Source organism: Phaseolus vulgaris, unplaced genomic scaffold, assembly GCF_000499845.2.
Source record: "Phaseolus vulgaris cultivar G19833 unplaced genomic scaffold, P. vulgaris v2.0 scaffold_33, whole genome shotgun sequence".
NCBI classification, from domain to species: Eukaryota; Viridiplantae; Streptophyta; class Magnoliopsida; order Fabales; family Fabaceae; genus Phaseolus; species Phaseolus vulgaris.
In genome coordinates, this window is record NW_027174100.1 from 213,990 (window position 1) to 241,218 (window position 27,229).

At 31.6% G+C, this 27,229-nt stretch overlaps 3 protein-coding genes and 1 long non-coding RNA gene across 4 annotated transcripts; 1 reads left to right on the forward strand and 3 right to left on the reverse strand.

The window, feature by feature from the left end:
- Nucleotides 1-2,797: 2,797 nt before the first annotated feature.
- On the reverse strand, nt 2,798-4,066 carry LOC137817356 (uncharacterized). Its single transcript, XR_011081953.1, has 2 exons — nt 3,779-4,066; nt 2,798-3,255 (listed from the first exon to the last, which is right to left on the reverse strand). It is a non-coding gene; the product is annotated as an uncharacterized lncRNA (long non-coding RNA).
- Nucleotides 4,067-9,417: 5,351 nt separating this feature from the next.
- Nucleotides 9,418-10,578, forward strand: LOC137817353 (uncharacterized). Its single transcript, XM_068620641.1, has 2 exons — nt 9,418-9,626; nt 9,741-10,578. The coding sequence occupies exons 1-2, from the start codon at nt 9,418-9,420 to the stop codon at nt 10,576-10,578; spliced, it is 1,047 nt and encodes a 348-aa protein (XP_068476742.1).
- A 1,476-nt stretch (nt 10,579-12,054) lies between these two features.
- Nucleotides 12,055-21,023, reverse strand: LOC137817357 (cyclic nucleotide-gated ion channel 4-like). Its single transcript, XM_068620644.1, has 7 exons — nt 20,360-21,023; nt 18,310-18,525; nt 15,835-16,148; nt 14,903-15,011; nt 14,584-14,820; nt 13,015-13,101; nt 12,055-12,668 (listed from the first exon to the last, which is right to left on the reverse strand). Exons 1-7 carry the CDS (start codon nt 20,894-20,896, stop codon nt 12,153-12,155), a joined length of 2,016 nt encoding a protein of 671 aa, XP_068476745.1. The 5' UTR covers nt 20,897-21,023; the 3' UTR covers nt 12,055-12,152.
- Nucleotides 21,024-24,668: 3,645 nt separating this feature from the next.
- LOC137817354 (uncharacterized) lies at nt 24,669-26,897 on the reverse strand. The gene is made up of 7 exons (XM_068620642.1): nt 26,874-26,897; nt 26,206-26,418; nt 25,920-26,132; nt 25,744-25,836; nt 25,557-25,658; nt 24,969-25,324; nt 24,669-24,881 (listed from the first exon to the last, which is right to left on the reverse strand). The coding sequence occupies exons 1-6, from the start codon at nt 26,895-26,897 to the stop codon at nt 25,160-25,162; spliced, it is 810 nt and encodes a 269-aa protein (XP_068476743.1). The 3' UTR covers nt 24,669-24,881; nt 24,969-25,159.
- Between the last annotated feature and the right edge of the window lie 332 nt (nt 26,898-27,229).

The window sequence follows — 27,229 nt, forward strand, 5'->3', positions numbered from 1 at the left end:
AAAGGTAGTCTTTCTTGTAATTCGTTGTTCTATCCTAACACATTGTTGAACTATTTCATTCGAATCTTTAAAGTAATTAAAGGGAAAAAGTTCAACCCTCTCCCAAATTTCAAGGTTTAGACTACTCTTAAATCTATTAGTGATTTTTCTAGGTTCTTCCCTTAATTTTGCTCTCAAGATAAGTAACTCCATTTTATGCATGTATTCTTGTACAGTTCTATCTCTTTGTTGAAGTCTATGGAACTGATACAAAAACTTCCTCTTAGAGTGCTCATCAAAGTCAGGATTTCTTCTACACCTAGGTTCTTCTTCTTCCTGCCTCATGCCCTTATTTTGGTTGAGAACCATTTGGGTCCTTTATATCTTTTTTAATTTCATTTCTAAAATCATCTAATTTTCTATCTATCTTTTGGTATTGTTTGCCTAAATTTTCTTCAAAAACCTAAGTTCCTATCTCCAATCACACTCTATATGTGGTTCCTTATTACTACTACCTTGAAAACTTGATGCATGCATATGATCACTCATTTTAAACTAAAACAAAATGGTTGTCACAAAAAAAATGATTTAATAATGAGTGATAAAAATCTTCACAAATAGGTTTTTTTTTTAATTTGGAAGGTCCTATTAAGTTTAAAGAGTCAAAGTTTCTTTGAGTTCATTTCCAAGAAATAGTGGTGAGTCACTTGGATCACTTAAGTACCAATGTCTAACTAGCCAAAGATTCCTTAAATAGACTTAACCAATCTCCCTTAGAAAGAAACTCAAAACAATTTTCCCTAGTTGTCTGTGTGCAAGGCTTCCTAAGGATCAAAAGAAGATCAACTACAAAAATTGAGAGATACACCCTAGATATCACGGAGACTTAGATAAATGAAAGGAAAGCATGAAATTAGCAAGAAGAAAGTAAAGTAAAACAAGAAAATCTAGATGAAATTCCTAAGTAAAAATGCAAGTGACACTTTGAGTCCCTTAACACATTTTCACAAGACCAAGCGCTTACTATTATAAAGTTCATAATGTGATTGTTTTGAAAGCATTTTCCCAAACAAAACAAAAAATAAACAGGAATTAAACTTTTAACACAAAGGTTCCGTGATAATATGAAAAAACAAAACAAAAATTTTGATGTTTGATCTTTGTAACTTGTCAAATCTTCATCTCAAGTGTTTATCACTTTTCCTTTTGAACTTCCACCTATTTGTTCTGTAGAGAGTGGTCATCCTTAGCTTGATCTTTTTTTTTTCTTCTCCAAGATGCTACCTAGCAATGCTAGTAAACCTTTTCAAAGATCACACTAAGAAATAATTTCCATCTCAAGAATTCAAGAATATTCAAAATCAAGAAAAACTCAAAATTAAGAAAGCTAAACTCAAGAGATTTGGAATTGTGACAAGATACAAATTATCCAAAAAATTATGACAAACAAAAAATTAAAGACTGTCAAGAGATTGACACTAGAATTGGATTAAAAAAGTAAAAAAAAAATGGTGCAAAGAAAACCAAAAAAAAAAATCTGACCCAATTGAGCGTGGCCCAATTTTGTCACTGCAACCAATTACACTCTTCTGTCACGTGCAGTTCACTTTTTAATTTGTCAAGCTATAATGTCTCACGGGTCCCATCAAATGCAATTTTTATTCAAAGTTGTCAAATGAAACATGAACCCACTTTGATTCCGATTTCTGTCCAGATTTTAGTAAAAAATCATGAACTCCATTGTCATTCTCTATGGGAGAACATCAAAACCACCATACACAAAAATAATAGACTGATAATAGGTTTGTATCAATAGTAGAATAAATTTGTATAGAATTTATATTTTAAATTTTCTTAGAATATCTTATAGATTTTATAGATGAAAAAAGATATTCTAGAAATCCTAACTTTTCACGCAAGTAAAAACCTTTAGAACATCTTAAAAAGTACACACAATCTCCTTAAGCACCACATTCACCATAGTTATGTTTAATTAAATAAAGTTATGTAATTTAAGGAACAAGTTACCTTCATCTATAAATACTCCAAAATACTCTCATGTTTTCAGATTTGCAAATATTTAATGAAAAACTCTAATTTAAGATTCATTCTCTCCCAAATCTTCTATCTTTTACTAGAAAGTCTCCAAAATCTAATAATTCCTAGAAAGTTGACCAAACTTCTTTCTACTTCTTAGTATCAAAACTACTCCAATTTCACAAAAAAAAAAAAAAAAAACTCTGCAAATTCTTCTCCATTCCCCTACCACTGCATTCAATTTCTACAATCCATGGATTGCATTGCATCATCCTCCAATTTCTCGATACTTTGATCATTTACCGCATGATTGCAAATATTCCAGCAGGTCAATATATTTTTTTTTTTCAAATGCAGCCATACATCCAAATTGACTGGAAGAGAAATCAAGTTGTGGGTCCTACTACAAATTGTAAAAGTTTCTGTCCTTTCAACTTTTTCACGTACAGAAAAATTCTAATTGAATTGTTGGCTCAAATCAATTCACTTTTTACTATTCAAAGAATTCAATTCATAGCTCTTCATATTTCAGAATGTTCTAAATTTTCCATTGCTTCCAAATTTAACAACCAAAAATTCAGCCACTGCACAATCTTTGCAATTTCTCGCTCTTCTTTGAAATTGAATCACACTGAACCATGTACACCCACTGCTCACAAACAATGCTTGTTCCAACTTGAATTTGTAGGTACTTTGCTTGGAAAAATTTGCACCAATTCAAGACCAAAATTTGCACATATACCAGAATTTCAACACTGAAACTCTACCAATTAAAACACAATTCCAGCTGCACCTATTTATTATTGCAGCAAAGTTATATACCGAAAATCAGTAGTACAGTTAAGGAAAAACTTGCTTCCAATTAAAAACTGCACGAAAACAAACTATCAACAAAGTTTTTAAATTCTGCACTAAGAGAGAACTACTTCAACTAGAACCAATTTTATTTTTTAATCAAATTCACATTTCAACACCAAATTTTGCTGCAGTAGAGCAATGTACTACCAGCTACACCAAATTACAAACCAGTGCCGAATTGACTCCAAATAGACTGCACCAGAAATCATGCCTATATAAAAAAATTCTGCAACCATTTTTTTTATCAGTGAATCATTTTATAAAACACCTTAACTGCAGCTTTCAACCAAAAGCAAGTGCTTCAACTTCACACATCACCGCTTCCAGCTTAGGTCACGAACAACACCACTTCCAACAATTCCACCGAATGGATTTATGCTGCTTCACGAAGAAAAATGAAATAGCTCTGATTAATACTTCTCCCGATTCTCGGTCCGACGAGGATTTAAAAACCATGCCAGAGAATGAAGAACAAGATGAAGAACGCAGATGAAAACGCACCACCGGAAACTCACTGTTTCACTGATTTAGGTAGCCAGAAAATGCAAATTGAGAAAAAAAAAATTAAAAAGTTTAACTAATGGAGTTTATGACAATTTTTGGACTAAACATGATTCTAGACAAAACATTTATGATTACGAAATCAAAATGACTCAATTATAAAAAAAAAAATCACCAAACAAATTTGAAGAAAGAACATAAGAATACCTAAAAGGACATACATGAATGTTAATAATGAATTTGAACCGAACAAAAATCACAAAAAAACACAAAATCAATAGGTAAACAATCGAGACAATCAAGAAAAGTGATAAAGGAACACGAACTATTAGACAAAATTCAAAGAAAAACTCTAATTATCACTTAAACCAAAACTCTGATCACCAAATGATGCAATCCTAACTTGCATCTTCATTTGTAGATCTTCTTCTTCATTCTTTGGATTTGAATATCTTTTACGAGTGATGGACACTATTAGAGAAGCATTTTGGAAGAAATGAATATTATGACGGTGAATCTAAATAAAGTGTGGTTAGGTCAATACTTAGTTTCTAGAGTGAGGTTGAGACAACACTTAGTTTCTAGAGTGAGGTTGGGTCAATACTACTAGGAGGAGTATAGAAAATTTTCTAACAAGAAGACAACTCTAGAGAGAACTTTGAACAAGTAAAAGCGTATCAAATTGGACAACATTTTATTACTCAAATCAAAGTTAAAAATCATGTACAAGAGACTTCTATTTATAGGAAAAAGTCTCTCAAAACCTCTCAAATGAGAGTGTGACAAGTGTCACCACCTTATTGGTGCAAATCCTCTCCATTGGGAGAGTGACAAGTGGCATGCCTTCATTGGAGTAAAATCCTCTTCGTTGAGGAGAGGATATGTGGAGCCTCATGCCTTCCTTGCCTACATTTCTCTTTGCACCCTTATTTTACTATTTTATACTTTACTTTTTTTTTATTTATATCCTTATCTACTTTGGCCCAAAATACAATGTCCAAAACTTCCTAACTACTCTATACAATTTTTACAAGGCTAAGAAGAAGAAAAAAGACTTTACAATCTTTTCATTAAGGCTCAATCTTCGTCTATCTTCTTAGCCAAAAGTTTCAGATGGTTTTCATAATTCATCATTGAGTGTGTCTTTTCTTTTTTGCTCTTTGAAGAGAACCTCCACACTTACTTAACCACTTGGTTAAGTTCATGTCCAATGGCAATCCTCACTGAGTTATCACCATATCTTGCTAATCAAAATCCTAATCCAAGTGAAATCTATAAAAAAAACATGTGTAATTGCAAATCAACTCATATGATGTGGTATTCAGAGCATTGTTTATTTGTGCTTAATTTTTTTTTGAGTTGATTACACTTTCAATTTTCTGCACCTTTCAATTTTGTCTTTATTTTCCAACACCTTTCAATTTCAGCAACTTTCAATTCTATTTTACAATTCATTGTCATTTTACAATTTTGTTTTTCATGTTCATTAGCAATTTAAATTTCGCTTTTGAATTCCTTTGTCAAATTAAATTCCTTTCATGTTAAGCGCTTTCTTTAAATTTCCATAGTCATTTTGCTCGAGTCATGATGTTCTTAGTGTTCTATGAGTATTTTCTTTTTGGTTTATTTGATTTTAATTGTGAAGAATTAAAAACAAATTAGAAGTTGTTTCAGTAGTAGTTGATTTAATTTCAAACATATAAAATGCAAGTGTTCACATAAATTAAATCCTAATCCAAATTTAATTTTAGAATTTGAAAAGTGGATAAAAAATATGCATGAAAAGAATATGGACATTTTGAATCAATAGAAACAAAGAAAATTATGTGCATTCATGTTTCAAAATCAAATTCTGTGACAAATTGTGTTCCTGTCTTGTAGAGTTTTATCATTCTTACTTTGATAACTTCTAAAAATAACTTCATAGTTAAATTTTTTTTTTTTTTTTAGTTTTAAAAGTGCTTTTGTTGATTGTCTTGTTATAAATTTTGTCTTCATCTTGTTTCCAAATTTGGTTTAGCTTTCTTGCTTGTCTTCAAATTTTCTTAAATTTTGTAAGTCCTTTTTGAGTGAGTGAGAAGAGTTTTGGAATCTTTCATTTGAAGCAATTCTTGCAAGTGTGGACTCTTTGGATAATAGAACTTCCTTGTTGACTTGTTGAGTGAAGAGTGAACTTAACCTTCATTTTCTTTAAGAAAAAACCGAGTGATACACGTGAGAAGAGTGATTACCATTGTTGTATTGAACTAACTGTTTGAATTTGTTTGTGCAAAATTATGTCTCACTTGTCATCTTGGGAATCATTCAAACCACCTTCTCTTCAAAAGGCAAGTCTCATGGTGGAGCTTGAAGAGACTAAGAGGAGCTTGGTTCAAAGGGAAGAAGATATAAGGCAAATGATGGATAGGTTGCAAAGACTAGAAAAGTCACAAGATAGGCAAAACTGGGAAAGGAGATGAGAGCCTAGAAGAGAAACAAGATATCAAATGCACTATGGAAGTCAAGAAAAAGATGAGGAAGAATAGAGAGTGCAAAATTATGAAGTTAGGTGTCATCATCATCATCAACCTAAGAAGTCCATGTCTTATGTAAAATTACCCTCTTTTAGTGGGGATAGTGATCCTAATGTTTATCTAAGATGTAAAGTTAAGGTAGAACAAATATTTAGTGTATATGATGTAGAAGAGGATCAACGTGTAAAATTAGCTTCCCTGGAGTTTGAGGACTATGCCATGAATTGGTGGCATAAAATTGTAATGGACATTGGGCTAAATAAGAGGCAAACAGGTGGAGTCATATAACTCACTTAATAATAGGCCCATTTTATCTGAGGCCCAATGTAGGGAATATGGATCAAAGGCCCACTCGGAAAACAGGGTTGTGACCGCACCAAACTCCGAAACACCTATGGGAGGAACATGCGATCCAGTGGTGGCAGTCGGTCTATCGTCGACGTCGGAGAGTGAGAAGGAGGTCCAACCGCAGTTGGAGTCGATGATGAAGGGCAGCAAAGGGGCCTCTGGCTCGCCTCTTTGGGTACATAATTCGTTATCAGAGCAAATCAATGGTCGGACAAACATCGCCATGGAAGGATGTGGAGGAGATTCGGGGAAGAAGACGATTAACAGTGGTAGTGGAAGCGAAGAACCTTTAATGGTGGATAATTACCAAACTCCAGAAAGAGTACGCCATCTTCGCGCGTTATGGGAGTAGGGGGATCGAACTGTGCAGCGGAGGTGGCGTTCGAAAGGGGGTACACTACAAAAAAGCGTGTATGTGGTGGCGGTTATAATATGACGGTTATTAAAAACCGCCACAATTTACTGTATAATACGACAATTTCATAGACGCCATAATCTCTCTTCGAATTGTGGCATGTAGAACCGCCATAATTATCCTTCGAAATAAAAACTCTCCCACGTTTCGTTCCCTCCGTAATAACAATGTGTTTTAGTCCCAAGAAAGCCCAATAGTGGCCCAAACATTGAAGTACTCCTCTCTCTTCAAAAACCTATTTTCATCAACGTTGCCCCAAAACCCTAAACCTAAACCCTTCAAACGTTGTCTTGTCAATCCTCTGTGGTTGCATTCTCTGATCACTAAATAATTATACCCCTAAAAGCGTGGGCGCGGTGGAGGTTTCAAGAGTGGGCGCGACTGTGGTGGTTTCAGGGGTGGCCGTGACGGTGGCGGTTGCGATAGAGGTGGATTTGGTCGTGGCGGCAGAGGACGCGGCGATTTTCACAACGAAAGGCCACCCTCCGAAGTCATAGGTTTTTTTTCTTCCAGAACTTAAGAAACGTTTCAATTTCTTTGTTTTTTGTTGGGTATTTAACGAACACTGTTTGAACCCTGAAAAGTATCCTCTAGTATGTTGCTGATGAGACAAGTCCATGGAAGGAGAAATCAATTGTGGCTAGGCTTGCAAATAAAGTAAACAAGTCTAAACGAAAGAAACTTTGGAGGAATAGAAAGAGGAAGCGTGTTGCGGAGATGATTGCAATGGTTGTCCTGCTTTGGTTTGGTTTTGTTAGGTTTTAACTTCATTTTAGTTGCTGTTAGAAATTGATTAATTAGTTGCTTTCTTTGTTGGATGATTGGATTGCTAAGGAAAAGGCCAAGGAAATTGCTAACAACAAGGTATGGAAACTCTTTCAATCTATACCTGCTTTTATTTTGACTGAAATTAGTATTTGTTTTTACTCAAGGTTGAATGAAATAACAGGCTAATATGATTTTAAATTTTAATTAGAAAGAGTTTTCAAAAAGATATACAATTAGGATGGGTGCTTAAATAAACATGGACTATTAATTGATTATGGTAAAGTTCTCATACTTTTTATTATTATTAATTATTATAATTATAATTATTATTATTATTATTATTATTCTGATTATTATTATTCTGATTTATAGCGAACTCCCTGTTACTGTACTGTTTATATGGCTATATACTTTCAGTTTCAGATTAAGAGTGGGGCTAAGTGAAAGGCATTCAGTTTATGGAATTTCAAATAACACATTTGTACATATTGGTTTAAACCAATGTGCCTATTTATTGAGTTGTTTCAAACTCTTTGCTGCTATATTGTCTTTATTGTTATCTGTGAAAAATTGGGAAGGGTAATATTGATTTTGTTTTGGTAGTTGCTTATGGATATATTAGCAGCTACATTAGTTTGCATTGCAAGTCTTATTCAGGAAGAATTTCTGTTTACAGGTATTGTGTTTACAGGTATTGTGTTTACAGGTATTGTGCTTACATGTATTGTGTTTACAGGTATTGTGTTTACAAGTACTGTGTTTACATGTATTGTATTTACAGCCCTAAAAATGTTATAATATTGTTTCCAGTCCTTAAAACTTTTTTATAATATTGTTTTCATTTATTTTTTAAAAATTAAAAATTAACTCTAAATATATTTTAATTTATTTCAGGCACCAAATGTTAGAAGTGGTGCTCCATCACCAAACTAGAATATTATTGGATCAAGTGGAGGCAGCAAGACAAATTAGAATTAGGATTATGTTCAAATATGAAAGAAATTATATTTTGATAATTTAATTTACTTGTTGTTTGGATTAGTTTGACATTATCAACTTTGTTCTCTTAATGAATGAATGAAGTCATCTTTTGATTATTATGTTTATCAATTTTAATTATATTATCAATGTTATAATTTAATTATATTATGAAACTTAACTATGTACTAAAATTTAATTATAATATGAAATTAAATAATATTAGGAAATCAAATTATAAAATAGAATTAAAAGAACTATTATAAATATTAAAAATAAAATTTAATATTTAATATTCGAATTATGATAGTTATAAAGTGTATTATAAATGGCATATTGTACTATATTAAGTGGCGGTTAAAACTGCCACTATTTATGTTAAAATTGGTTTACACAGTTTTAAAATTACGACATTTATAACTGACGCCAATTACATGCTTAAAACCGCCACTTTATACAATGCATAATATGGCGTCTGCTACAACGGTTCTCAATTGACCGCCACATTAAACTTTGTGGCGGCAAGAATTCTGGCGGTACGCGGTACCGCCACAGACGTATAAGGCGGCGGTTAAAAATGCCAGTTTTCACAAAAATAACCGTCGCATTATACACGTTTTTTTTTTGTAGTGGTATGGGATCTCTACATTGTGGAAATAGATACTACACCAGGTCAAGTTCAATCTCTTATGCTTTGTCTGATTCTGAAATTGTAGAGTGTAATAATCGTATTAGAAAAGAAGCAGTTGAACATGAACCTGCAAGGATTTGGGAATTAGGAAAAAGGTTGGGAACGACATGCCCACGGGATAAAGATACGATGCTAAAAGAATTAGAGGCTCTGGAGGATAGGGATAGACAAGTTTTGAGCAAGTCGAAGAAGGGAACGAAGGCCAGTCGTTTATGATTATTGTAAACATAAATATCAGAGGGTTAGGGGGAGGAATAAAAGTGAAGTATCTCAAGCACATTATTGGTAAGAAGGGAGCGGAGTTTGTGTGTATTCAAGAGACCAAAGTTATGGAGTTCTCTGATAGTAGATGTTTTGCTTTGTGGGGAAATAATAAAATTGGATGGGTACATAGTGAAGGAGAGAATGGGGCAGGAGGTGTTCTCTCTATGTCGCATAAAGAAGTGTTCGAATATAGATCTCATGTCAAAGGAAGAGGTTATATAGGTGTTACTGGAGTTCATACTAAATTGAATTGCATATGTAACATCGTTAATGTGTATGTTGCGTGTTCTTTAAGTGATAAGGCAGTCATGTGGGAGGCTCTATCAAATATTAGAAGGGCTCATCAGAATGAAGTGTGGTGTTGATGCGGGGACTTTAATGCGGTTAGGAGTATAGAGGAAAGGAAAGGTGTTAGAGGTTTTTCCAGTCAGAAGAGGGAAATTAGAGATTTTAATGAGTTCATTGATAAGAATGTGTTGGTGGAGTTACCTCTTGTCGGTAAGAAGTTCACTTGGTACAAGTCAGATGGTTCTGCCAAAAGTAGACTAGATAGATTTCTAGTCTCCATGGAGTGGCTACAATTGTGGCCTTTGAGCAAACAATATATACAACCGAGGGAGGTCTCAGATCACTGTGCTGTTGTGTCCAAATCGTGGGTTAAAGATTGGGGTCCTAGACCGTTTAAAACAATAGATGCTTGGCTGTTGGAATCTGGGTTCAAAGATTTAGTAAAGAGTAAGTGGAACAATTACGAGGTGCAGGGAAACAGAATGTTCAGGTTAAAAGAAAAATTGAAGTTGTTGAAGGGCGATCTTAAGGAGTGGAATAGGTGTGTCTTCGGAAACCTTGAGGAGAGTAAGCGTAGGATCGTGATGGAGATTGAGAAGCTTGATGTAAGGGATGTTGAATGTGACTTACTGGAGGATGAAAATTTGATAAGATTGGAGCTACTCAGTCAACGGAAAGTGGTAGAGAAAAAACTGGAATCTTTAAATAGGCAGAAAGCTAGATCTACTTGGCTTAAGCATGAGGATTCTAATTCCAAATTCTACCATTCTATGATTAGGTGGAGAAAATTAAGGAATGAAGTTAAAGGTGTTGAAATAGACAATCAGTGGTGCGAAGAACCAGATTCTGTGCGTAAGGAAGCTAAGCGAGTGTTTGAACAAAGGTTCATGGTGTTAGGCTTGGTCACGTGGACTTCAAATATCTTCCAGAGGCGGTGAGTTTGAAAATGGTAAACGATTTCTCTGAGGAGGAAGTAAAGGTTGCAGTATGGCTGTGTGAGGGATCTAAGAGCCCGGGCCCAGATGGCTTTAATTTTAATTTCATCAAGAGTAATTGGGAGACCTTAAAGGAGGAAATCATGGAAGCTGTATACGCTTTTGAAGAATCTGGGAGCTTTCCGAAGGGATGCAATGCGTCATTCATCGCTCTTATCCCCAAAGTGAAAGATCCTGTTATGATCGATCACTTCAGACCGATATCTCTAGTGGGAGCTTTGTATAAAATCATTTCCAAGGTCTTGTCGTGTCGTATGAAGGTCGTCATGCACTTGGTTATAGACGATGTTCAGTCAGCTTTCATGGAAGATAGGGGTCTGTTAGACAGTGTCTTTTTTTTGGGTTTAAAGCTTTGTCTTTTCATATAAAGATCTAGGCCTTTGTGCTTGTATATCTTTCTGCCTGGTATCTTTGTAGAAGTTTTTGTATAAGGGTTGGGACACCCCTGAAGTGTCCCATTAATTATTTTATTCATTGCTGATAAAAAAAAAGTAGAAAATGTTTTAAATGACTAAGTTTTGGGCACATTGCTGCAAATTTCCCTAGTAAAAGAACCATGATAGTTGATGGGGGTAGTTGTGCTAATGTGCCAAGTACAAGAGTAGTGGAGAAACTTGCCTTACCCACCATCTCTCATACAAAACCCTATAAATTACAAGGGCTTAGTGAAGAGGGTGAATTGATTGTTAATAAACAAGTCCTCATAAGAAGTAACACATGTTCTCTTAGGAAGACCTTGGCAATATGATGAAAAAAATTTACATGATGGCCTTACTAACAAAATTTCTTTTCACTTCCAGGGACATAAGGTCATACTAAAATCTCTCTCTCCAAAAAACGGTAAAGGACCAACTTAAAATAAAACAAAAAAGAGAAAATGAAAAGAAAGGAAAGAAACATAATGTTATCAAAACGAGCCTTCTCATCTCTCCTAAGGAAATAAAAAAGGTAATGATGGCTCAAAAGGTGGTATTTATAGCTTATTCACAAAAATGTTTGTAGTTATAAGTGTTTGTAGTCTTTGTCAAATGAATTCCACAATGTGTTCCAAGATCCTCCCTCCTAAAGGTTTACCACCTTTAAGAGGTATTAAACATCAAATTAATTTTATTCCTGAAACTTCTTTACCAAATCGACCTGCATATAGAACCAATCCGGATAAGACTACAAAATTTGTATTCTAAATTATACAATCCAAATTATAATATATTTTGAATTGTATAATTCAAAATACCTTATTCTGGATCTAGAATAAAATTAGTATTTTGAATAGGAGAATTCAAAATACAAATCTGTATTATAGATTTTTGATAATTTAGAAAGTATGGAGGGTAGGAAGAAATTTAATATATATGTATATTTGCTTGATAAAAAAAAGTGAAAGAAAAGTACCTATAATATACCAAAAGCATATGGGAATTGGACATAAACATCATACATTAGCCTTTAATTTATTTAAGTTAAGGAAAGTGTAGATCCATATACATATAAGTGCAGTGCAGTTTGCATGGTTATGATCAGCAGTCAAAGTCATCCTGGTTAGGCTTTGGTGAGGTTAGCAAAGCCGTATACAGACGAAGCCTATCCTCTTCCATGGAAGTGCACCTTGAGGCAGGTCTGCGAGGCCTTATGAAGGACAAACATGTCAAAGTCAAACGGTGCTTATACCTTCTCCAAGCCAATTGAATGGCCACTGCAGCCCAAGTTCTCCAGCCTGGGGAGTAATACCTGGCACTTCTCTTAACCTTTTCCTTCACAAATGTGTACCTGAAGTGCTGTGTCACGTACTTCACGTCCTTTGCTTCTAGCCCAAATGCCTCCGTGGCTTCAAGTGTTACCAAGGTGCTTGATGACGGTGGAAGACGCTCTATGAAGGGCCTTCTCAAACACCATGAAAGAAGCTCGTCGCCGCTGAAGTTCCCTGGGCCTAACATGCAGTAACTTTTCACCCCGTCTCGTAGGACTTGGCTGCTTTGAAGGTGACCTCTTACTACAAATAACATTCTTTGAACTGGGTCTCCCTCTCTCGTTATCTGCATGCACCATGCATAATCATAACCTAATTTCATTCTTTCATGTGAGAGGTATACATGCAACACATCCTCTAATTCACTATTTTTCCTGTGTTTTTCACAAAATAATTATTATCAAAAGAAAATATGTTTTAAAATTGAGTAAATCGTGACAATTAATCACACAACTTATGTTGAACTAAAGTAGTAAGATGTTGAGATGACTTTCTCAATTTAAAAAAAATCCAATTTTAATAAGGAATAGAAACTACACCAATTTCATAAAAATCCCATTTTTCTAGGTTAAGTTATAGTTTATAGTAGAACAATTTGTGTAATAGAATATAAAGGTATTAGTAGAACTCACTGTTTCTCCTTTTGTAAATACAAGGGACTTCACACGGTCACAGATGTTCTCTAGCACCAAATCATCCATATGCTGAAACAGTGGCACCTGAACAAATGTTAAGGCATAAGCATTCAAACCTTTACATGGGTCTCTATTAATACAACCCAATGATTTTAGTTTGTTTGGTGACGTGAATCGGTTGATCTTTCCTTCAGTGGTTTTTTGTCATTTTGTTATTATAGTACTGCGAGTACAACTCAACTCTTTAGAAACAGAATCGTACGTGTTAGTTAGGCATAATTACTAACTCTACACAAATACAAAAACTAAAATTCACGCAATCACGCAATCAATTATAAGTATAAGACAAACAAAAAACATTAAAAAGCTTACCCCTTCCCTAATTTTGACGGATTTCATAGATTTGACATTTAATATTTCAATGTTTCCAAGTTAAGTTTACAATGGGTGTCGTGTTAGGTGGTGGTGGTGGTGGTGGTTAAGTATGTTTTAAGCTTTTGAATGAAAAAAATGTATACTAAGTACCTATACATGTTTTATTTGTTGTAAAGGTTTTTTTTTGGAATTTTGTCTTTGGATCATAATAGGGTTTTTTTTTTCTTTTGTGTGTTTGGAATAGGTAAGTTTGTGTGATTTTAATTTTTTATTTATTTTATTTGGTACAAAAGTGACTACAAGAAAAACGTGATATAAAAATCAATTTTAGATAAAAAAATATAATTAGTTGTTATAGTAATTAAATTAAAAACCATTTTAGAAACTAAAAAACAAAATCGATTTTTAAATTAGTTTTTATTATTATTAAATAATTTCTAAATTGTTATCTAATTAACCACCAATGTTTTAACTATCAATTATTTAGTTTATAAATTTGGTAATAAAACTTGGGTTGTTAATTAGATACCAATTTAGAAACCATTTAACAATAATAGAAACTAATTTAGAAATAAATAAAAAATTAGTCTCTAAAATGGTCTCTAATTTAGTCACTATAACAACTAATTATTTTTTGTCTTTTTGTCACTAAAAATTAGTTTCTATTTCATGATTTTCTTGTAGTGATTTAGATTATCCCTTAAATTATTTATATTTCTTTTATTTTATTTTTTGATAAAATAGGTATATATATATATATATATATGCAAAACCAAATATAACTGAACCGTTTAAGAAAAATATATATATAACCATTTCTCTAAACATTTGAATTTAGACTGAATACTTTTTATAAATGATTCAATTCAGTCTGATATTCCAAGAAAAACGTAGTGCTAACATTCACCTCGATCATAAAAAATTTAAGAAAATGAACCATTTTGTTATAGTGGTTTAATTTGATTCAATGTTTTGAAAAAATTCGAACAATACACAACCCTATTGGTGTGACCTCTAAGCCAAATGATCGTGATTTGTGCAGTATGTAAAGGTTTTGTCGGTTTACCAATCAGAAATTATGGGAAGCAGTGAAAAACAGTATATCATGCTTTATAATTAAGTGAAGTAAATCTATAATTTTTTTGACGAAAATGAGAGAAAAATATGAGATGAAAATATTGGTGAGCTTACCTGTCTCACCAAATCCAAACAAAGATGGTACTTGATGTCTCTTCTTAGTCCCTCAGGGAGATTCTTTATCATTTGGCATTCATCAACCCCTCGCATTGCCGCCCAACGTTGCCTCTCATAGTTTCTCACGCGCTGCCGGAAACTTTGTGGCAACCTCCTTTTGCTCATCCACCATTCAATGTTCCTCATCTTCAGTTGCATTGCTTGCTTCTTTGATGTTGTCGCATGCAAAAACACCTACCCAAAAATCAAATATTCAACAGTTGAATAGTTTTGTATTGTGTGACCATGTTTATCGTGTATGTATATGTATATGCACCTTGATGTTTCCAATCAGCATGGTCACGAGAAGGAGGCCACTAGTCAACACAATAATGTTGAAAATCACTTCTAGCCTCTCCGGTGTGCTTTCTAGGTTCCCAAAAGTGCTGGTCACATCAACCATTCACATCAACCATTAAGAAATTAGTGAGAGGAGGATCTTATGTTAGAGTAACTATGAAGCAACAACTATACATCAACATGCATATAATAACACTCTGATTTGATCTTCTTGACGCTCAAATACATGTACCATGTGACCATATTAGCATTGTATATACCTAATAATTGTGTGACCCCAATATCATATACATGTTTTTTTCTGTTTGATTTCAAAGGAAAATTCTTACTTTGTATTAAAATATAAGAACCAAAAAAAAGCAGCCGGAAAATAGAGTAAAATCTCCATTTTAGTTCGAGAATTTGTGAGACATTATCACGATGGTGATTGAAATTGGAAAAATATGACATATATCCTTACATTTAGTTCTTGATAAATATAGTTTTCTATTATAATACCAATCTCTATTTTTTTATAACTTACTATTAGTTCATGCCAAAGTCTGAGTAAAGGCTATAGTATCATTTCAATTTCAAAATTTTATTCAATATTTCTCTAAATTCAGAAACTACTGTGCCAAAACCTTCCACAATTAAAATAGATTTAATAAGAAAAATGGTCCAGGAATTGATGGTATTGTTGAAACGTCCATTGCAATTAACCAGCAAATTTAGCAACTTTAAGCTAAGAATATACACCATATATGGACACGGGTGTGATTATTTCTAATGAAGCTTTTAAGTGTCATTTTGAGAGGTGACAACTCGAGAAGAGCAAGATAAAGGTATGTAAAACAAAAAAAGGATGGTCAAATAAAGCATATGCGAAATCATGCACAGTGGACCACACAAAAAAATGGTTGTAGGTACCTGAGAGTCATTAGGCCCCAGAAGATAGGGAAAAGTATCTTTTCCAATCTGTTATCATTTGTAACTAGTTGAACAGACCATGCGTATGCACCATAGTCGTAGTTATCAGCACTGTCCAAACAAGTAGACCTTGCTTCCCTGTTTTCAGCCCATGACAATCTGGTTTTGTCCCTTACAATGCTAGTGCCTCCATAGTATATAGGTTCTTTGCAGCACAGTGTCCTCAAGCCACAACCAGCTGTTTTTGCACACTGTTCTTCCAAACACTTTGCTGCCCTTTGCAACCCTAATAAGTACCAACATGCCCCTGCTGCCTATACACAAAACTTGAACTACTTAAGACAAAACTATAAGATGTAAGTTCTGCTAATTATGCATTGTTAGAATGATTCTTTTTTATAAACATTATACACTTCACACAATAAATTTAAACATGAAAGTTGATTTTAACCTAGGAAAGAAATGTAATTCATGTGATCTTTTAATTGTCTTCTTTTGTAAGGACTTCTTAAAAATATGTTCTATCTAGCTATGCTTATAGGGAATAAAAAGTGATGGAATTTTGTCTATTTATAGATACTTTTTCTATTTATTTTTTCAAGCTTGTTTTTCTTAAAAAAAACATTTAATTTTTATTTTCAATATTTAAGAGAATATTAATTATTTTTTTATTAATTTATATATGTATCCTTTATCTATAATTAATTTATTATTTAATTCATTCTTTGCTACTGATAAAAAAATCTATATCTAATTTACATGTACATATATGTTTCTTGAGATGTAGAAAAAAAATTTATAAATATTTTATTCAGCTCAAAAAAAATTATTACATTTTTTTATTTCTTGTGAAGAACTTTGAAAGAGTAATGTTGATTCTATAGCCGTTCATATTCCTTCTTGAAAATAATGGTTATCTACTTGTTGACCTACATAGACCATAGACTGATTACGTGTCGAAAATTTAAGCTGTGATTAATCAACTTTTTATTATCAGCCAGCGCATTGATCAAGAAACTCAGATATACTATTGGTAACCTTTTTCAAGTCCAGTATATATTGATTAACTTTTGATTCAAAAAAATAAAGTGCTGCTTTAAGTCAAGTTTCTTGTCTAGAAAGAAGAAACAGTACTACATTCTTTAAAAACAATGATATCCTCTTTATCATCCCCTTTCATAATATAATAATACATATTAAATTTTAAATTAAAAATAAAACAAATATTATTATTGAAAATTGTCGGCTAGATGTTTTTTTAATGGATGTGAAAATATCAGCACCCACCAGAACTTAAATCACCTCTATATCCCCTACTTTTTGGTGAATACTCGTGTTTATTTGTTGGCTATTTAGTGTAAACTCCTCTGGTATAATTGAAGCTTTGTTCAGCAAAATTGTCTTATTAAGAAAATGTAAGTATAGAATTTTGGAAAGTTATAAGGGGAGAAAGAATTTATATCCAGATTTGTTAAATTGGAATCTTTTCCCTTGTTGTTAACAATGAAACATAGACTCTAGAAGTAAAGAATAAAGTTTGTTTCATACAGAAAATAATTAAAATAATTATTCTAAAACTAAATTTTAAATAAAATATTATATTATAATGAAATAATAATTTATTTAAGTGTAAAATGAATATAATAATATAAAAGTATTAGGATAATTACACACACTGAGAATCAGTTTTGTATTTTTTTTAAGGAGCCAATTAACAACAGGGAATTCGTTTAAAAAACATTGCTAACGCACATGAACAAAGATATAAAAACAGTATTTTATGTTCTTTTATATTCACTCTTGTTATGGTTTAGGGTTTAGCGTAGGGTTTAGGGTTTTGTGTTATGATATTAACTACCCTAAACCCTAAATATAAGAAACTAAATTAGAGATTATTTTAAAGTAAATAAATATTTAGTTTTTAAATTAGTTTCAATTATTGTTAAATGGTTTCTAAATTGATATCTAACTAGTAACCAAAGTTTTTACTACCAAATTTAGAAACTAAATAATTGGTAGTTAAAATCTTGATAGCTAATTAGATACCAATTTAGAAACTAATTTTTTTTAAATGATTTCTAATTTAGTTACTATTGTAACTAATTAATTTTATTTTTAAAAAATAATTTCTATTTGATGATTTTATTGTAGTGGTATATTTTAAGCTTATTTTTTTCCAAAACTTAAAAATATTGTTTGGGTTATGATATTAACGTTTGTGTAGTCATGTAAGTTTTTTTTGAGTGAAGCGTGTAAATTAACAAAAATATGTTTTTTATGAGGAGTTTGGCAGATGTGCAAGAGATATTTTGATTTTGTGAGTATCCAAAAGTGGCCGAAGCTAGCAAAAACAGTTGAAAAGGAAAAAAAAAGAAAAAAAAAGAAAAAAAAAAAAAGAGGCATTGGTTGATAATAGATGCATACTATATAGAGATAAACATTGCATGAAAAGAAATTAAGGTGCATAAGACTTACATGGGAAGCTACAAAATACGCGATCATGTTGAGGGCGATGCCCCACCAAACGGTTCCAAAAATGTAGCCAGAGAGGTTTTGCATGCGACGCAAGAGGCAAACGGAATGATAAATTTTGGGAAGATATTGAAAGAGGAACATGATTAAGAACACTGTCATCACCAACGTGATCGATCCTTTCTCCAAAAGAGAGGGAATTGCCACCCACAGCACAATCTGCATATCAGAAGAAGAAAATGTAAATATTAATTTGGAAAGAAATACATTATTAGTATGTTTCTCTATTCAAAGCAAAACTAGATCCATTATTTTTGTTATCTGTGATCAATTATAAACAAATAGAAGAAATATATATACCAATTCTTGCATATGTCCTTTAGATAAAAACATGCAACTATGTACTGCTTAACGCATTAGGTGATCATACTATGCAGTCAAATAAACTTCGTTTTTTTAAGATGCAAGTTCATGTCAAAACTGAACATAAATATTAAAATGTACATATCATAAAAGAAAGAAATTGTGTTTAATAAACACAACTTCAAATTATATTAAAAATTAATAATAAAAGTTATGTTTAATAAATATTACTTTAACTTTTTTTTTATCAAACAATATATACATAAGAATAATCTCTTCGAAGATGATTCAATTCATATAAGACAACCTTAAAACACAAATATTACTTTAACTTACATTAAGAATTAATAGTAAAAGTGGTGTTGATACAAAATTTGTATATCTAATAACTTGTACGTAAAGATATACACTAAACAAAAAATTATTAAATAAAAATTAATTAATTAATATATCAACTAAATTAAATATTATTAGAGACTAATAAATTATTAGTATTTAAAATAATTTTTATTATTAATAATAAAAAATTTAAATTAATATTTAATTAACTATAAATGATTTTTAGTATTTAAATGATATCTAACTTTGTGAACATATTAACTAATTATTTTAACTTTTTACTCTAAAATTAATTTATATTTAATTTTTTTATCAACAAAAAGTGTCCCAACCTATATTCCAAAACATACCTACTTACTAGCATAACATAAACCCCCCACAGCCCACTAAAGAGTCGCGACAAACTCAAAGGAGTAGGATTTTCTTCTAATACATATGTTGACAATCTAAGATTTAATTGCTCAAAATTATAATTGCTCAAAATTTAAGGGGGAAATAATCTTTTACTGAAGCTTATAAAAAAATAAGAAAGTTTGAAAGGTTGTAAACTGATACTTTCAATATGCAGATGTCAAAGAAATAATTTTCAGTTGAAAACTTTTAGGAATTTTTTTAAGAGTTCATATTAAAATAGCATTTTTTTTTAAGTTATGAAAGGTCATGTCTATAAATAGAGTGTAACTTTTTTTAAGAAGAAACAAATACAAATTAGGCAGAGTGATTCCACTTCATAAGATAAACAGCTAAAAAAATTAACTCTAAAATTTAGCAACTTACCCTTATAGTCATTCCATTTAATTATTATTTCCAAGGGTACCCTTAGAAAGGATACTTTAATTCCCTGGGCATAACTGATTTGAGGAACAAGTTATATATGACTAACGATATGATAATCTCCATTTCACAATCTACCCTTCTACATCAGTAATATACCAAAAACACCTAAAGATTAAACACAGTCACGTGAAGACATGACATGAAAAACCATTCACATGATGAGGTGTAACACCGGTAACCATCGCAGTCCTCATGCATAAAAACAACAAGCAGTTGCATGCAATTTGTCGTATCCTTTATCCCTTCCTATTGTCCCAAACTTAAACTTCACTCCACCCCTCAAATTATCACTTTCTCAAAACACTCTTCACTAATTTAAATTCAATTTTTAAAATAATTATATCCTTCAAGTCAAAAACTTATAAAAGAAAAACCATAAATTTGTTAACTTTATAATCATTATAGTACTAATAATGTAGGAAAAATGTGATAAGGTGAGAATTACTTGGTACACTGTTTAGTCTTTGGCCATGCTAAAAATGAAAGAAGAGAAGAAGAAGAAGAATGGAGTAACCTGTGGAATGGGGAGGATTACGAAGAGGTCAAAGAGGAAGCCCCTCTTATCCTTGAGGTAGCGAAGAGCATAGCCACCACGCAAGGAGTAAGCGTCTCTGGCGAGAAAAGAAGAGCGTTTAGCCATCTTGAACTGGAGCCACATGTTCCACACGTGCAACGTGTCCGTCATGCACCGGATCACGGTGACGGTGACCACCAGCCAGCCGTCGACGAAGAGGCACATACACGTGTCGCTTATGGATAGCGCGTAAAAGAACAGGGGGTCCACGAAAAGCCCCGTGGCGCTCACCAGGAGGAACACCCTGTTCCATTCTTGTACCCACTTGGCTCGCGGGTCCAGCAACACCCAGAACTCCCGCCGGAAACCGCCATCGGAAACAGTATCAGGCTTCTTCGATTCATCTTCCACGTCGACATTGGTGTGGTCGAAGTCGAGGTCATCGTCTTCCTCGTCATCTTCGCCTTGGTCGTCGTCAGTGGAGTAGTAGTGCATGCGCAAGACACGTGAGTCTGGAACAGAGTCAGAGGTGGCCATCGAAGAGAGAGAGAGAGTGAAGAATTGAAGTGAGAGTTTCTCTGTAGAGAGAGAATTTAACTACCATAAGAGACATAAATAATAATTGGAGTAGGAAGTTGCCTAAGAGAGAGAAGTGAGAAAGTATTGTTATGAGTATAATTATTAGTATTTTATACTCATTTACTACCACTCATTAATTCTATTTTTTATTTGTTAATTTTTAGCTTGAAATGTATAGTACTTAATTTTCTTTTTTTCTAAATAATATTTTATTAATTCTTCATTTTCCTGGATTTATTTCTTAATTAGAAACGTCCGGAAATATTGCTGCAGTTTGATTCCTTTATGGAGGTGTGTAATCACATTTTCATATCCAGAAAAGTCTTTTTCATCCTGTGGACAACAAAGTATTTTGAATAAAAAAATTATTCTCAGATTTAGTCAAGAAACTGGAAAAAAATATCTAATTTTTTTTAATTATAAAGTTGTATATTTTTAATTATTTTATAAAGTTGGATATTTTTATCATATTTTATTAAAATTATTAAATAATTAAAATATTTCTTATTTTTATTTCAGTATCGGGGAGATAACAATTATTGTTTTTATTTTTCAACTTTTAACTCATACTTCCCATAAGGATCATACTATAATTTAAAATATTGATAATCTTAAAAGGAAATTGTTGCAACTATAGTAGTTTGTGTAGTGGACAACAGTGCTTTACTCGGATCTTGGTTTGGTTACGATCAGCTCGATTAGGTCGATCCAGTTTTTTTTTTTTTAAGCAAAGAATAAAATTAATTAAAACAAAAACATTTAAGGGTGTCTCAACCCGTATAAAAAAAATAATATACTTTCACTATGTAGGCCGACCCAATTTCATTGATAAGCTCGGTAGAAAATAATTAAAATAGAGAAATTAAGAAGTTTGATCGTATCTTAATATAAAGTTGTTAGTTAAATATATATCTCTCTCTATATATACGCATAAATAAAGGTGCACGAAATTCTATTCAGTTGTTAGCACCGTGAGTAAATGTGCTTGTGGACAAAATATTTATTAAGAAATGGACTTTAAGTCTAACACTACGAGAAAATCATCAAATAGAAACTAATTTTTAGATACAAAAAACAATGAGTTGTTATAATGACTAAATTAGAGACCATTTTAGGGATTAAATAAATTTTTGGTTTCTAAATTCATTTTTATTATTGTTAAATGGTTTCTAAATTGGTATCTAATTAGCAACCAAGGTTTTTGCTACCGACTCATTGTTTTTTGTCTCTAAAATTAGTTTATATTTCATGATTTTCTTGTAGCGTAACTCAACCTCATAAAACCGGCTTATAAGGTAAGGTTTGCACCAAATTATATACAATGAAATGTTCTTATCTCTAGTCGATGTAGGATCTCCAACACACTCTCTCACGCCGAGAGTGACAGCTCGTGCGCGGGACAACATATTATGGGTGGTTCGATAACAACCTGATAGTGGGTGACTTGATAAGCCCAACAAACACTCGCTAGTATTGGCTCAAAATGGCTCTGATACCATCTTAAGTAATGGACTTTAAGCCTAACTCAATCTCATAAAACCGGCTTATAAGGTGAGGTTTGCACCCACTTACATACAATGAAATATCCTTATCTCTAGTCGATGTGGGATCTCCAACAATATTTTCGTGTTGTTAGCACCCAAACATGAAATATGCACGTGAACAGGTGGTTTTCTATTTTGTTTTATGCTTTCCGTAGATATTATATTCTCGTGAGTGAAAGTTGTTACAGAAATAACTATAAAATGGGTTTGAGATCCCGGTAAAAATACGTTGCTTCTGATCTGAAACTGATTATTATTTTTGAATGCTCTCAGTCACTTGATCGTTAGAGTGCGATCAACAAGTAGAGCCCCTCTATCTCAACGGAACCACACTCCAGAACAGTTAAAGAAAACCGATAAAAAACAAAACTTTCCATTCAAATCAATTGCCCAAAACAATTTAAAATATTTTGAAAATTCAACTAGTCATAATACACACAAGTGTTAATCATTTTATATTTTCCATTCAATTTTTGAATACAAGAACATGTCTATATGCATAATTAATCATTCCATCTCATTATCATTTTACGTCAATCAACTACTCCTTATATAATCATTATTTAAAACTACACTAAAAAAACTATTAAATAAAAACTAATTTTAAAAATTAAAATAATTAATTAAATTAAAGACTATTTTATAAATTAAAAAAATATTAATATCTAAATAATTTTTATTATTAATAAATATTTATAAAATATTTTTTAGATTAGTATTTAACTAATTATTAATTATTTTATATTGTCTTTGTTAATTTTAGACACTAAGTTAAAATTTAAAATATTAGTAGCTAAAACCTTAATAGTTAATTTAAATACTAATTTATAAATTATTTTTATAATTTTTTTTATTAATAATGTAAACTACTTAGATATCAATAATTTTTTAATCTATAAAATAGTATCTAATTTAATTATTATTTAATGATTTTCTTGTAATATTAATTATAAAGATTGACATGTTAATCATTTATTTAAAAAATATTATAAAAGTAAAATAATATATATTTTATGCAAAATAAATATAAATTCAAATTAAAACTAAAAATTGTGTACTTAAAAATATATTTATAAATAAAACGAAAATATATAAATTAGTAAAATAAAATAAAGGAGCCACATTCAACGTATTTTTAAACAAACTTAAATAAAACAGTTACAGTATAGTCTGGATAGAATGCGGAAAAAATTAAAAATGATTGGAATAGGAGCTGCACATTAAGAGTAATTAAATTTTAAAAATATTATAAGCTTAAACATGTGAATAGTTAATTAATGTGTTAGCCATTCTAATAGAATACTAATAGTAGAACAAGAAAAGGAAATAAAAAATATATTAAATTATGCAAGAATGTGTATTTTCTATAAATATTGTCTACTTAAACACATACCTATAAATTATTTATGACCACAAATTATAAATGATACTAAAATGTCTTATATACCAGGCAACCTATTCAAAAGATTCTTTAAAAGTTGTCCACCTTGACATAAAAAAAGGTTAAATGTTATAGATAGAATCCTAGGCTATGTCAATCTCACTTTTAAATTTGATATTAGGAATCTAAAAATAGGGTAAAAAAAAGTTAGATAGAATTGAAAAATTTAAATAAGATATAAGAATAAAGGATTCATAAATTTAAGGATTAAATTAGAATGACTTGTTATAGTATTTTTTTTTACGTAATGAATGAATTTTTAGTGTGGATTGTATTAATATTACACTACAAAAAAAAGTGTATATTGTGATGGTTATTTTCGTATAAACTGACGTTGATAACCGCCACAATATACGTTTGTGGCGGTTTCTTAAACCGTCATAGAACTGGTTGTCACAAAGTTTAATGTGTCGGTTTTACGTTACCCGCTGCAACACCCGCCACTTTAAACATAGTATAAGTAGTGGCGGTTTTTATATGTAAGTAGTGTTAGTTATAACTGTCGCAATTTACATTCATTGTAGAAGATTCTGACGCCATAATATATGTAAGTAGTGACGTTTTTAACTGACGTAATTTTAATTCTGAATAAATACAATTTAACCACCACTTTTTTATAATCTTTTTCATAATCTGTTTTATACAATTATAAAATTTAACCACCGCTTTTTCATAATAAAATAAAATAATGTATAAAGTTATAATCATTCATTCATTTCATTGAAAATTAAAACACACATAATAATGTTCAAAAGTTTATATGTAATTGAAAATTAAAACACATAAAAAGTTCATACATCCCTAATCAAGTTTAAAATTACAACACATAATTGTTTAAAAGTTCGTACATCTCTAATCAAGTTTAAAATTTAAACACACATCCCTAATCAGGTTTGCTTCCAACACTTGATCCTATTACTTGATTAGGTGATGGAGCACCACTTCCATAATCTGATGCCTGAAATAAATAATTTTAAGTTAATGAATTTGTATGTTTATAATTATAAAATAAAAGACACCAATAAATATTTAAATATATTAATACCTCATTGGTGGATGCATGAACCAAATTAGCTGCCATTGCAGCAAAATGTTCTGGAACATCTTTTCTTGAAGCAATATATGCAAGCATAGTGTTCATTTGTTTTTTCACAGTTGCAAGCTCTTTTTCCATTTGAGTTACCTTGTCCTCCACATTTGACGAAGTTGAACTAGAGGAAGCATGGTTCATACCACTTAGCCTTGTTGTGGATCCTTTGAAAGCAAGGCTGGGACAAGCTCCATATGTAGCCCTCTAACTCGACCTGGATGCTCCTTACTAAATATGACACCAATTAGATCTTCTGGAGATATATCCGAACCAACTTTTGGATTTGTCAACATTAGTTCATCAATTTTTTCCTGGATAAAATTAAAAACAATCAAAAGAACAACATATACTTGTTAGAATATATTATGCAAGTAGTCCAGTATATCACCATGATCAATACATCATCATTAAAGCAGTTCAATATATCATCATGATCAATACATCATCATCAAAGCAGTCCAATATATCATCATGATCAATACATCATCATCAAAGCAGTCCAATATATCATCATGATCAATACATCATCATCAAAACACTTACCCCAATTTCCAACGCCTCATCATTCACATATGTGCCATTTTTCCTCTTATGTGTGATCTTCCACATTTCAGCTCGTCCAATATTTTTACCAGTCTCAATTTTCTATATGTTCAACAATAATATAAGTATAATGTGGCGAAAATTGTAATATATTAAAATAGAGAGCACAATATAAGCAAACAAATACCAAATTATTTCTTCTTTTTGACAAAGACATAGCACCACCAATGTGCGAAATAATTTGTCTCTTCCTTATATCTCTATTTCTATTACACATGTTCTACAAAGTGAAAATGAAATCAGTTTTGTGTAAACTTAAAGTAAGCTTATTAATAATATAAAACAAAATAGAGTTTACCATACCACTGTAGAAGGCCTCAAACAATAATAAACAAAAACAACCCATTGTTCCATGTTTAATCCAGCTGGAACATTATTGATGAGGTCACTTATGCTCATAAGTGGGTCATAAAATTCATTCCAAAGCTTGCATCTGTATTCCCTCCACAGTTTCCCAATTTTAAACATAAAATCTCTTTTAGCCAAATCTTCATTTACTTTGAAACAAAATCGGGACTTCAAAAAAAGAAAAGAAGTTAGTCCAAATGTATTGAATAAATTAAAGTTATTTCAATGTAAGTTATATTACCTTTAGTGCACTTTCCCACATTGAATCCTTGTAAGTATCTGGCAAAGTTGACCACTTTTCAAAACTAATAGGGAACAATACATGATTTGTTGCTAGTTGTCTACAAACTCCAACAAGTAGACCAGATGCTTCTCCAATTGGTTGAAAATTGTCATCATAGTTCACCACCACACGTAATCCGTTAGGTAAGTTATGAGCATCCCTAACCTTCACCTTTAGTTTTGACTAACTCCTTCCCCATCTATAAAAATCCAAATACATTATTTCATGTGCAGTGAAACTTATTACATATAAAGAAAAAAAAAACAAAAGATTTTACCTATAGCGTCAACAAACCAATAGTGGTTTGATTGCCTTGATTTTCTAGGTTGCACTCTTTCAGGTTCAGACTCAGAAGTTGGTTATGCTGGTGCAGATTCAGAATCCATCATACATTAGAATCTCAACTTTTCTCTTTTTCTTCCCTACCTAAATTCCTATAACTTCTGCACATGCCTGTAATAAAAACACTGTCAAATACTACCATACAGGAGCATATCCATGGTGCATGTGTAAGAATTTAAGGACATACCATAATTATAATTATGTAGTACAATACAAGTAAAAACTCGAAAAACATTCTATTACTTGGAACAAATATGCACTACACATAATTAACTAGGACATACATCAAACTTTGGAGCCAAAGTCATTTTTAAAAACCACAAGCCGCGTATTAGTCCAGACCAAGAAAGTGATCCAATGGGAGCTGTAATTTTTAGACTACTATGATTTTACCACCGACACATGTATATTTCTAAAAAATGACATCTTACCTTCATTTCTCCGGGTATAATGCCACTGATGTATCCAATGAACTCATTATATATATATATATATATAGGTTTTGATTTTGCATTTGAAAGAGATATTGCATTTTCTTAGAACTCAAAATGAGTTTTAGAATTCTCTCACCAATTATGTAAACAATATTCTTATATAAAGAACACACACATATCAGTTATTGTAACAACATCAAACTGCA

Coding starts and splice junctions, on each gene's coding strand:
- LOC137817353 (XM_068620641.1), top strand. CDS start 9,418: ATGGAGTTCTCTGATAGTAGATGTTTTGCTTTGTGGGGAAATAATAAA. Junction 9,627..9,740: donor ATATGTAACATCGTTAATGT/GTATGTTGCGTG, acceptor TAATGCGGTTAG/GAGTATAGAGGAAAGGAAAG.
- LOC137817357 (XM_068620644.1), bottom strand. CDS start 20,896: ATGGCCACCTCTGACTCTGTTCCAGACTCACGTGTCTTGCGCATGCAC. Junction 18,526..20,359: donor TAATCCTCCCCATTCCACAG/GTTACTCCATTC, acceptor TCTGATATGCAG/ATTGTGCTGTGGGTGGCAAT. Junction 14,821..14,902: donor TGCTGATTGGAAACATCAAG/GTGCATATACAT, acceptor ATTTTTGGGTAG/GTGTTTTTGCATGCGACAAC.
- LOC137817354 (XM_068620642.1), bottom strand. CDS start 26,897: ATGACTTTGGCTCCAAAGTTTGAT. Junction 26,419..26,873: donor CTTTGGCTCCAAAGTTTGAT/GTATGTCCTAGT, acceptor TCAAAACTAAAG/GTGAAGGTTAGGGATGCTCA. Junction 25,325..25,556: donor ATGAGGCGTTGGAAATTGGG/GTAAGTGTTTTG, acceptor AATTTTATCCAG/GAAAAAATTGATGAACTAAT.